General features: G+C 45.6%; 1 protein-coding gene across 1 annotated transcript; it reads left to right on the top strand.

Moving 5' to 3' along the window:
• Positions 1 to 8,038: 8,038 nt before the first annotated feature.
• PADG_03236 (uncharacterized protein) lies at positions 8,039 to 9,664 on the top strand (the record flags this gene model as incomplete). Its single annotated transcript, XM_010760011.1, has 1 exon — positions 8,039 to 9,664. One exon carries the CDS (start codon positions 8,039 to 8,041, stop codon positions 9,662 to 9,664), a length of 1,626 nt encoding a protein of 541 aa, XP_010758313.1.
• Positions 9,665 to 11,675: the final 2,011 nt, after the last annotated feature.

An 11,675-nucleotide genomic window follows, 5' to 3' on the forward strand; every position in this document is an offset into this window, starting at 1 on the left:
CTTTCTTTCTGGGTCCGACGGAATGTTCTTTATTCTCTTTTTATTTGATTTATTTTAACTTGTTCTATATTTAAAAAGTTTCCAAAAATTGAACAAAAACCTGTAGATCTCTCTTGCGCAACGCTCTTCTGGAAACCCCCTCCCCGGGGTAAAGGAATGGATGAATTCGTGTATTTTTCATTTGCCGAAAGAATTTAATCAATTCATATCGTATTAGTTGCCCCCGTAATTTAACGCACCAGCAATGGGGAAGTTCCCTTCCTCATCGCAGCGCGTTTCGTTTTCGAAGCGCAAAGCTATCACGTAAAATGCGTCATGCCGCTAAAAAACAAGGTGTAACCGGCTTCCCCAACCTTGGAATTAGGTTAGCGGAAGTGAGGATCCGGAGAAATCTTGGTCCCGCAGTTTATATTTTTATTTTTATTTTTCATCGTTTATTTTATTTATTATTTTATTTTTTTGGGAGGGGGGAGAAAATCCAGGTTTCATCATCTCCGCTAATAGCATCGCGCAACAGAGAAGAGAGTAAAAAATTGAAAAAAAAAAAAAGAAAAAAAGAAAAAAAAAAAAAGGACGGAGAAAAAGGGGCGAGAACGTTCTTTGGAGGCGGAGAAAGTTCGGGAGGATCGTTACAGGCCCCCATGTCCATGTCCACGAGTAAACTATCTGTACACGTAAACCAGGTATCGTAGCGAACAGACGTTTCAAAGAATGAGTGGAATACTTTAATTAGCGCTTGAGGATTGATTATTATTGCTATCGTTATTGTTACATGGAGGAAAATGGGATTTTGCTGGTCAGCTTAGAGTTACATGGCGCTAACTAACTATCTCCCGGAGGCTGATTCAGCCCCACGACGTGATCGGGGAGATAAGCACCAGCTAAACGTAGTCCTATCTATTAATTGGCTATCAAGTATCTGGGATTGTTTTTGCTGGGGAAGATTGCCAGTGATTGTTTCTGTAAATAGGAGCTGGAAGGCATGAAGGAGACGGAGCTGCGTCTATCTGTCTACTATCTAATTATCTCCGCAGACGTTTTTGTTACCACAGTGATAAACGACCATACGAAGCTGTTAAGCTACACTAGCTATTATCTAAGCTGGCTATGGGACCCGGTGGTGGGGTGGGGGGGGCGGGGCGGGGCAACCTTGATCGAGCCTTTATCTCCATGAAGTTCAACTAACCCAATGAACCCTGAGATCCCCGTATCGAGTTTCAAGATAGAGAAAGGGGGGGAGAGAGAGAAAGAAGGGAAAAAAGAGGGCGTAGTAAAGTTTTGTCGGAACCCAGCATCAATAACGACGGAAACCCAACGAATAGAAAGCGATAGTCGACGTGTCTGCTAGATTTCTCTACTGGGTTTGGCTGAGCGCCTGAAAAGCGGATTGTTTGGGGGGGGAGGGGAGGTGAAGAGGATTGTAGGTGGGTTAGTTTTACGTACTGTTCAAGTACCCTGCGGGTTGACAAACTTGCCAGGTTGCTTTTTGCGATTTGCTGCCCTATGCCAATGAGCCTCTTCTCTTCATGGCCTGGCAATTTGGCAGCAGGCACCTGGCAGGGATAAGGTAAGGGCAAAAAGCGTGCGCCTCCACGCCAAACGCGTTACCCCCCCCTTCCGCCCCGGATTGCCCTGCTGGTTGCTTCGCTCAGCCCAAAGGCGTGCGTCGTCAAAAAGCTGAAAATGGGAAGCATGGATGGAATGGTTAGGTAGGAATTTTCTGGGGTGTTCCCTGCTGTGGCGCGCGGGGGAACCTTGGAGAGTTTGGGGTTGTCGGGTATTTTTATATTTTTAAAATTTCATTGTGTAATGAATGTACATGTACACAACAAGGGGCCAGTGAAATTGTCAGTGGAGGGGCAGATTTCATTTCATCTGTCTGGAGATTGTTTGTGATAATTCTCTTTTGTGCATCGGTGATTTCGCTAATTTAGTTGCGAATGGAGGGCTGCTTTTATTTTTATTTTATTTTTATTTTTATTTATTTTCCTCCCCCCCCCCATTTTGGTTTTTGGGTCGACGTTGGTGTGATTGATTGGGCGCCAATGATGCGATGTGTTCAAAATTATATGTTGATCGCGCCCCAAGGTTGCGAGATGGGATAGGCTGCTATAGATCAGTAGCTCGACATGGTGGAATTTTAAAGGCGGGCTGTCCTAGGCGCCTGGTGTCGGGGGATGACGAGGTGACATGGTGGTTGGTCTTGGAACGTTGAGATGGAAGGGGGCTGCGCACGAGCGTGGTTTGAGTGGTCGAGATGAAACTGGCAGGCTTCTTCGCTTAGTTATTATCATTAGTATTAGTAACATTTATTTTATTAACTAGTTTACTTGTTTACTTTTGTTTACTTTTCCAGGACTTTTCCGGTGGTAACCATGTGCAAAGAAGCTTTGGTAGAAGATTGGTGGATTGTTGTTTACACGAAAGGGAAAATTTTGGATAGGCTTGGGGTTTTCGAAAGTGGGTGAGCGGTTATGATTAATCTCCAGATCTGAAGATCTGGAGAGAGCATCGCTTGTTGTCTGCATGTAACTAAATGCTCGTATATATATGCTCGTGTATTGAGTTATATATATGTTTAATTTTTTTAATTGTCGTTCGACTCCATCCCGATCATGGATGAAGTTTGAAATTCCCGCGGTAAAAGCGAATGGTGATCGCCGTTTGTAATCGTCTTAGTTAATCCGGGGAACGGCCCCAGGAAACGAAATACGGGCGGCGGTTAGGCAAGCTCTGCCCCTGATTGCAGTTATCCTTGCATCGGTAATTTTTTCATTTCCGTTTTCCACGTTTTTGCAAATACGGTACGGCGGTTTACAGATAACGAAAACAATAAAACATTCAATAACAAAGGAGAACTAGATAAAAAAAAAAAAAAAAAAACCCCGACTAAAATCTTTTAAGGCTGCGATGAAAGTGCCCGCACAGAAGGGAACCTGAAGAGGATGGATCTTCAGGTCTAGGAGGACGGCTGAAACCGGCAGTGTGTCGGCTGTAATAATTTAACAAAGATAATTTTGGTGGGGGTTTCCTTGAAGCATCCCATTTCAATCAGATCAAGCAAATCAGCACCGGTGAGTTAGTTCTTAGGAAAAAAGAAATATAGGGAACGATAGTTATAACTACCCCTGTCTGAGACGTTGGGAGTGAATGAATGAATGAATGAATGAATGAACGAACGGGTGGGATGCGATGCCTTCCAGGAATGCTTTGGCATAGCCATAGACGGTCTAGATCTTTTGGGGTTGATCTGGGGTAAGTTAGTTTAGTTCCTCCAAACAGCCGAATATGGAGGGAGAAAAAGGAAAAAGGGAGTTGGTGAATTATGAAGCGATTAGTTAGAAATTAAAGAATGGACGGGGGAAGATGACGCGTTCTCTGTCGCTAATGTGTAAGATGAAGCCCCGTCAGGTTCCTCCTCGATTTTAAGCTATGACGCTGTCTGGGAATAATAATGTGGTTCACGTAGCGGAGATTTACAGCAAGGAGACAGTGTCCGAGGCAGCACAGGGATAAATTACTGAATGAGAGACTCACGGACCAAGCTGGTTAGTTTCGCAAGAGCGACGTCTAGAACATCGGGAGCTTCCCTGCAGAGACTATCGCAAGAGACTATATATCATCAATGACATCGTAGAAGCTGGTTAGCCCTAAGTTTGATCGGACATTAGCTCGCTCTTTGGGCGAATAAAAAGGCGGAAACTAACGGTATGCTGAATCATACTTGAAATTGAACGAATTACCATCCAAACTCTCGCCCTGGCTGCTATATTCTGCTGAAGATTCCACGATGTCATATTTGAAAAAAAAAAAAAAAAATTTAAAATAATATCGCCATATATTGCGTGCTCGCAATCAGGATTATGATGAGGTCACAGATTGAAGAAGGTGGTGGGTTTCGTCCATAATCATAAGAAAAAAAAAAAAAAATTTTATCCCATATATCCATCCCCGTTGACTTTTTCATGTGAAAAGAGACAGTCAAAAACAAAATCCCTTCCAGGAAGCCGGTGAGGCTGACACAAGGAAGGATGTTATTTTATCCATGGATGATGCATAGTTTGAGCACAACTCGGTAGCCAAGGAGAAATAAAGAAAATGAAAAATTTCCAATTTTCCCCAGGTTTTATTATTATTATTATTATTATTATTATTATTATTATTTATTTTTGTGGCTATATTCGCGTAGGGTAACTTTGGGAGGCGCTTGCAAATAAATAATAACAACAACGATAATGAATAATAATAATAATAATAATATTAAGGTAGATATCGTTCCCAGGTACAATGTAGTAATTCAAAAATCACGCAAGTTATGTTTTAAGTTGCTGCCCCCCGCGGGGCTCAGCTGCCTGTCTATTTCCAGGTTTTTTATTTTCTTTTATTTTAATTTTTTTTTCTTTTCGGTTCAGAGGGCTCTCGAAAAGATTGAATTAATAATTTCTAGGCAAAAATAATGGTGGTGGTTGTCAGCTATTCAATAGTTTTATCTGCACTTTAGTAAAAGAGAAAATTCTTATGCGAGTTAAGAATGGGAACTTTTGTGGGAGCGAATGCTCATATATGCGCATTTGCATTTCTTTTTTCTTTTTTGGCGCGCTTGATAGATCTGCACAGATAGATCAGAGAAACAGAGGATTAACGTTTCTCGGGTTTCTTTCCCACCGGGCATGATCGGGTTGCGGTGGATCAAAGTGAAGAAGGGAGCGGTTGAGCGGAAGATAACCTGGCTGAAGCTATCTCACAGCAGATAAGAGAAAGAGCCGAAAAGACCACACACACACACACACACACACACACACACACACGCGCGCGCGCGCGCACACACAAAAAAATAATAAAAAAAGTAAATTAAAAAAAAAGAAGCAGCAGCAGCAGCAGAAGAAGAAGAAGAAGAAGAAGAAGCAGAAGCAGAAGAATAAGAAAGACACAAAAAACACAAAAAAACAGGGAACAAGCAACCATAAAGATCTTGATTTTATTATTATGTTATTGGGCGCGGGACGTGAAACGTGAAACGTGAACCGTGAAACCGTGAACTCAAATGCTCCGCTCCGTAGATAACTGAGGAAAAAACACAGAGAGGAATCGTCAATGATAAGATCGATGCTGAATAAAGTAGTTCCATGGCTCCGGCATTCCCCGGATGTTGAGCGAGGTAACTGCAAGTTAACGCCTTGCAAGGATGCTCCGAATAGTTTTCGTGAGACAAAAACAAATTAGTCAATACACCCCGGAGAAGTTGAGTTAGTTTTCTCTGGTTTGGGGGGTTGAGCTTATAGTAAGTAAGGAAGGTAATTTAGCAAAAATAAAATAAAATAAAATAAAAAATGGTAAAGTTAGGCTCCGGATAGCCAAGGTCACGCATCTATACACAAATAACCACAATATACTCCACCAACTACATGGTCATCCAACTAGGGTTGTTTAGATCTTCGGGCAGGTAAACGTGGGCGCGGAGGTTCATATCAATGGCGTCTCTCCCACACCCGGGAACAACGAAGGTTCGGCGCGGGGTGGGAAGGAAAAATGAACTTGGGGTGTCTCGGGAAGGAATGAGCCTCGAGATTGGTAGGGAGGGGTGTGTTTTGTGTGTGTGTGTGTGTGTGTGTGTGTGTGTGTGTGTACAGGACCATAAGCGTTTAGGACAGAAACTTGCGGTTAGGGAGGCGTGGAGGCGTGGAGATTTATGGAGCATGTTGTGTATTGTGTTTTCTGGGTGTGGATCACTGATGTACATGCCCCCGCCTCTCCCCTCTCCCCTCTCCCCTCTCCCCTCTCCCCCTCTCCCCTCTCCCCTCCCCTCCCCACTCGGCTTGGTAGGTAGACTTGTGCACTAAACTGAATTCCGCTCAAGTGTCTTGCTGGGTTGTATGGTTCGATGACGATATTAGATTATTATTTTGTTGTTGTGATGATGCCATTTTCATGGCGGCAAAGGGTTTGGGGAGGAAGGGAAGAAGGGAGAGGAGAGGGAGAAAGCTGGTTGCTAGAGCTTTGGAGTTGGGGATTAGTTAACGAAGAGTGAGCTGAAGAGTAGTACTACTGTAAGAACACCTATTATCAATCAACATCATACCACTTTAACTATCACCCACGCCCGCACACCGCGGCATCAGATTGGGTCAAGGACCAGCTAACTAAGGTAGCAGGATAATAAATTAAACGTAGTGAAATTATTATGCTAGTGCCTGGTTTTAATTTTTTTTTTTTCTTTTTTTTTTTTTTTTGCTTTTGATTTGCTGTCCAGGGCAGTTTTCTGGGCCGCAAAGCCACACTGGTTTTTTTTTGCCCGGGCTTGGTCTGCCGCTTGAGCCTGCCATTCCGGGAGCTGCCCGCCTGAAATCGCTGACAAGTTAACTCCAAGATTTACCCACCGAAAACCCCAGGAAAAGGCCGACCGCCCCACATTTTTTAATTTTTCGTGCTCCTTTTTTCGTTCGTCCCTTTCATATATTTTCTTTTTTGTGGTGATATTGGAGTGAGTGGGTTTTCGCCAGTGGAGTCTGGAGATATTTTGAATCTGATAAGCCCGGGTGGTAATTAATCGTATTCCTTTACCTCTGTACGTTCAATCCATTGCCATGAACGGACTTCGTTGAGCCGGGAGTGCACAATAATACACATTCATACATTCATTCCATTCATTCAATCCATAAATCCATCCATTCCCTGCCTTTCTGCCTGGAGAGATAACGTAGACGATACTGCATAAATACGGTGCATTCGTCGCTGCCTGGACGGCAGTCGAAGTTACCGTTGCCAGGTTTGCAAAACTGAGGACAGAACCCGTAATCGTAATACATATACCCCCTCTCCTTTTTTGCTTTCCGTCCCTTTTCTTCTTCTTCTTCTACCTCTTCCTCTTCCACTTCCTCTTCTTTTTTTCTCTTTCATCCTCAATTTTGCAAAATACAGCAAACACCCGGTTGTCTCTCTCCATCGCCGTTCTCCAACCTCCGTCTCCAATCTTCGTCTCCATCTCCATCTCTCCCATCGTCCGCGCTCTGTTCGGTTGTTCTCCCAGCCTCCCCTGTCTGCTTTTCCCCCTGCCTTGTTAAAAGCGACTAATACAGCACCCGCATCCAGATCCCTGCCCCACATCACCGACTTTCTTCTGCTTTCTTTTTCCTCGTCCTCTTTTTTTAATTTTTTAATTTTTTTTTTAAAATTTTTTGTATTTTTGCTTTTTTCCTTCATTCTCTTTCCTTTTCCTCTTTTACTATTCTTTTGCATCATCATAGCTTTCTCTCCTCCTGCCCCTTCCTCCTCCTATATTTCCTGTTTCTGTTTCCTCCCTCTTGCTCCTGCTTTTCCTCCTCCTCCTCCTCCCCCGTGCTGACTACTCCCTCCCCCGACTCTTATAGTTATATACAGTGTATATCGTCTCACACTTCTCCTCCCCTCTTCAACACACACCTCTTTACCACCACCACCACCTCCTCCTCCTCCTCCTCCTCCTCCTCCAACCTCCATCTTCTTGCATTTTCGACTTCTACTCTTCTGTGTTGTCCAGTCTGAAGAATACCCACAATAGACTAGACTTCTACTGCACAATACACAAAGGCTTTCTCTGTTGGCCTCATCGAAGTGTTGTCTCTCGCGGTGTTGGTGTCGGTTGTCGGTGTGTGTCGGTGTCGGTGTCTGGTCCTTCTCTCCCGCAGTCTAACACTATATACTCTACGTCTCCAACCCAAACCAAACCAAACCAAACCAAACCAACCCAACCCAGCCCCAATCCCACCTCCCCACTGGCAAAAGCCTCGTCAACCCGCTTCAGCCTCACACTGCCTCCACTGGCTGTTTATCTCCCCCTCCGTTCCTCATATTACTTCTCTCGCATTCCCTCTCTCTTGTGTCGGGGTTAATTACACTCCTCTGACCATCTTTCTTCCCCGTGTTACACCGTCGTTACCAAAGGGAGGTAAAAAGAAAAGAAAGGGGAAAAAAAAAAAAAAAAAAGTAAACAGAAATAGAAGACAAGCGACCAACCCAACAACTTCGATTCTCCAATCAGTCCTCCTTCCATCCTGTATAAATGCCCCAACGATCTACCGCTGTGGATTTTTCAAATCTACTAAATCCTGAATCTCCGTCTGAAGACTCTCGGGAGACCTCTCTATCCACGTCTGCCTCCGCCCCCAAGTCAACGTCAACGTCAACGTCAACGTCAACATCAATTTCCGCTTCCGCTTCAGCGACATCCTCACCTACCCAGTCGAACATGGCCTCATCCTCTCCCGTGAGCCTCCTACCGCCGCTGGTCAAAGCTGGACGTGCTACAATTACTGAAGAATCCCGACAAAGCCTACCGCGGCCCTACAAATGTCCTCTCTGCGACAGGGCTTTCCACCGCCTCGAGCATCAGACACGGCACATTCGAACCCATACGGGGGAAAAGCCACATGCCTGCCAGCACCCGGGCTGTGCGAAGCGCTTCAGCCGCTCTGATGAGCTCACCCGTCATTCTCGTATCCACAACAACCCAAACTCGAGACGGAGTCACAAGGCGGCGGCCCAGCAGCAACAACTTCAACAGCATCATATCGCTACAACCGCCTTGTCAAATGGCCCAAACACCTCACCAAACACCCCGCCCAGGTCCATGATGCCTCCCCCCCCAGGGAAGCCCATTGCCAGGTCTGCCCCTGTATCCCAGGTGGGCTCACCTAATGTCTCCCCTCCGCACTCCTACACAAATTACGCTTCGCACATGCCCTCGACTCTGGGGCCCTATGGTAGAAGTGGAAGTGGAGTTGGAACTGATGGTCGACCTTCAGCCGCAATGGACATCAACATGCTGGCAACCGCAGCTTCACAGGTTGAACGCGACGACCACCACTTTCTCCACCACCAACACCACCACCATCATCATCACCATCATCATCAGCAGCAGCAGCAGCAGCAACCACCCTACCACTTATCCTCCCCGCACCAGGTGCGCACCTCGCCTCTCTACACCGCCTCCCGCTCCCCTTACCACCACTCCCTCAACAACTCCCACAATAGCACAAGCCGCCTCCCCTCTCTCTCAGCCTACGCCATCTCCAACTCTCACAGCACGCACCCAATGAGCCGCTCTCACTCTCACTCCGATGAAGACCGTGAGATCAGCATCCACCGCGCCAAGCGCTCCCGCCCTTCCTCCCCCGACTCCACTGCCCCATCCTCCCCAACTCTGTCCCACGACTCCCTCTCGCCAACCCCAGACTATACCCCGCTCGCAACACCAGCCCACTCCCCGCGCCTCCGCCCTTTCTCCTCCTTCACATCTAGCGGTGGCGTCCTCAGCGACCTGCAACTCCCCTCCATCCGCCAATTGTCCCTGCACGGCCATCACACACCCGGCCCGGCCCTGGCACCCATGGAGCCGGAGCCGCAGACAGATGGCATGCCGATGCATCACCACTACGTGGCGCAGTCGCAGGGACAAAAGCAGCATAATACCGGTCCGAGCATTAGCGATATCATGCACAGAGCCGATGGAACGCAGAGGAAGTTGCCTGTGCCTCTCGTGCCCAAGGTGGCGGTGCATGATGTGTTGGGTTTGGGACATCATGGGGTTGGACTTGGTGGGATTAGTGGGGCGGGGAGTGGACTTTCGTCGGGGTCGTCGTCGGTAACTGGGTCGGTTGCGGGGGGAGATTTGGGGGAGAGATATTAGAGGGGTTTTCTATATTCATGGAATAGTTTATCCAAGGGGATGCCTCGTATACTTTTGAACGAGCGTACCTAGAAGTGTTAGGATGGGATGGATGTTTTTTCTTTTTTTTTTGTGCTCTCTTTCCGTTTCCCTGGGCCTCATCTACCGATGCATTTTTCCCATTCACCTTTTAAGTGTTTTTCTGTTGATTGGCTTCAGCGATTGCTTCGTATGGACACGGAGTCAAAATTATAGATAGCTGGGATGGAATATGTCTGCTTGTTAATTTTTTTCAAAGGCTTTTTGTTACAGGGAGGGAACCAAAGAACGTGTCCCTCTTTTTCTCTTTATTTTGCAGTTTCAATTTCATTTCTACATGATGTTTTGCTACCAGACCTTTTTTTATTTATTATTACCATTTCTTTTTTTTTTTTTTTTTTTATTTTACCTGTACTTTGTTTTCTGTTCTTCTCCACTCAGCTCTTTTAAAAGGTTGCTCTTCTCCTGGCTTGAATTTCTATATTCGTTGATTCTTCAGATTCTCTTTTTTTTTTTTTTTTCAGAAGGCAAGCTGTTGTTCATTCAATCTTCTCTTTTAAAACCTTCAAGCTTCTGGCTGAGTTCTTTATAATACCGATCTTCTCATTTGTTTTACTCCTTTTTCTTGTGATGTGTTCATTTTTTCTCCTGAGTGATATAATGCTATAGAGGGAAATGAAATGGATATTTCCTATGACAATTATTACCTTTGTGCAGCAAGAGGAAAGCAACAGTTGCTTGTACTGGTGGGGGGGGGGGGTGTGGGGATGTTTGTGGGTGCGTTATTTCAGAGAGCTTCTGTTTGTTTTATTTTGCACTTGTTCACACAGCCACCAGTTTTACCCTCCCCTGCCACGTCAAATTCGGGCGCAGGCACCTGGTGGCAGCTTGATCCGACAAGCTTGTTAAAAATCAACAACAGATAGATGACAACCAAGTATGCTCCTGGAACCCCCCCCCACCCGCTGTATAAGCCCCATTTCAGATAAATATTTATAGTAACTCTGTCATCGCTCCACGTGCTTGGCTACGGGGTCGAGAAAAAGCATTGGCCCAAGCGCCGCCACGCCTCGCCTCCAGGCAAGACGAGACAGAGATTGCTGGGGAAACACATCCAGCGAGCTTTCAGGGTGCGCAACATTTCCCTCCGATGTTGGATGGTAACGGTTTTTTTTTTTTTTTTTTTTTCCCTTCGGCTTTTCCCTTTTTCCCTTTTTCCCTTTTTCCCTTTTTCCCTTTTCCCTTTTGGAGGGCGGGGGGGGCCCGAAAAGAAAGGAAAAGAAACGACGTGGTGGTATTGGGTTTTGTTCGATTGAGTTTATCGCGCGAGGGGGGCTTAGTTGACGCCCACGCCAAACCGGATTCTGGTCCCCAATAAGGTTTGGCGGGCACCGCGCCTACCTTATTTTGTGGGGGGCTCTTTCCCAGGGAGGCCGGAGGGAGGCCAGGGCGGCGGGATGACGTATGCCAGGTGGTCGGTCATGTGATTTCGATATTTCATATATTGTTTACTTCGGGTGTTTACTATCTCTGGAGGTTGTGGGGATTGTGAGGTGGTGGGCGAGTCTGCTGGGACGGTTTTTGGGGAATAGTGGGTGAGGTGAGCTGATGAGGGGAAATGCAAATCGACCGGAAAGAAATGAATTCATTCAATGTTGGGAGAACAAAAACCAGCAATGATGGACCATATATATATATATTATGACGCCCGATATGAACATGCAATGATGATCATGCCCACGAACAGACTATGGAAATTTTTGAAACTTGAAGTAATTTTTTTTTTCTTTCTTTTTAAAAAATTAAAAAAAAAAAAAAAATTGAAGAAAGAAAGAATACAAAAATACTAATATGCGAAAGTCATAAGATGAGCGAGTAGGCATAAAGGAGTATGGAAACAAGGTTTTAAAAATGGTTAACATCAAAATAAAAAGGTGAAGAATAATGAAAACCAAGGAATCAGAATAGGGGTGCAGAAATCTCCCTATTCCAT

The sequence above is a fragment of the Paracoccidioides brasiliensis genome (assembly GCF_000150735.1).
Source record: "Paracoccidioides brasiliensis Pb18 unplaced genomic scaffold supercont2.3, whole genome shotgun sequence".
Lineage (NCBI taxonomy): Eukaryota > Fungi > Ascomycota > Eurotiomycetes > Onygenales > Ajellomycetaceae > Paracoccidioides > Paracoccidioides brasiliensis.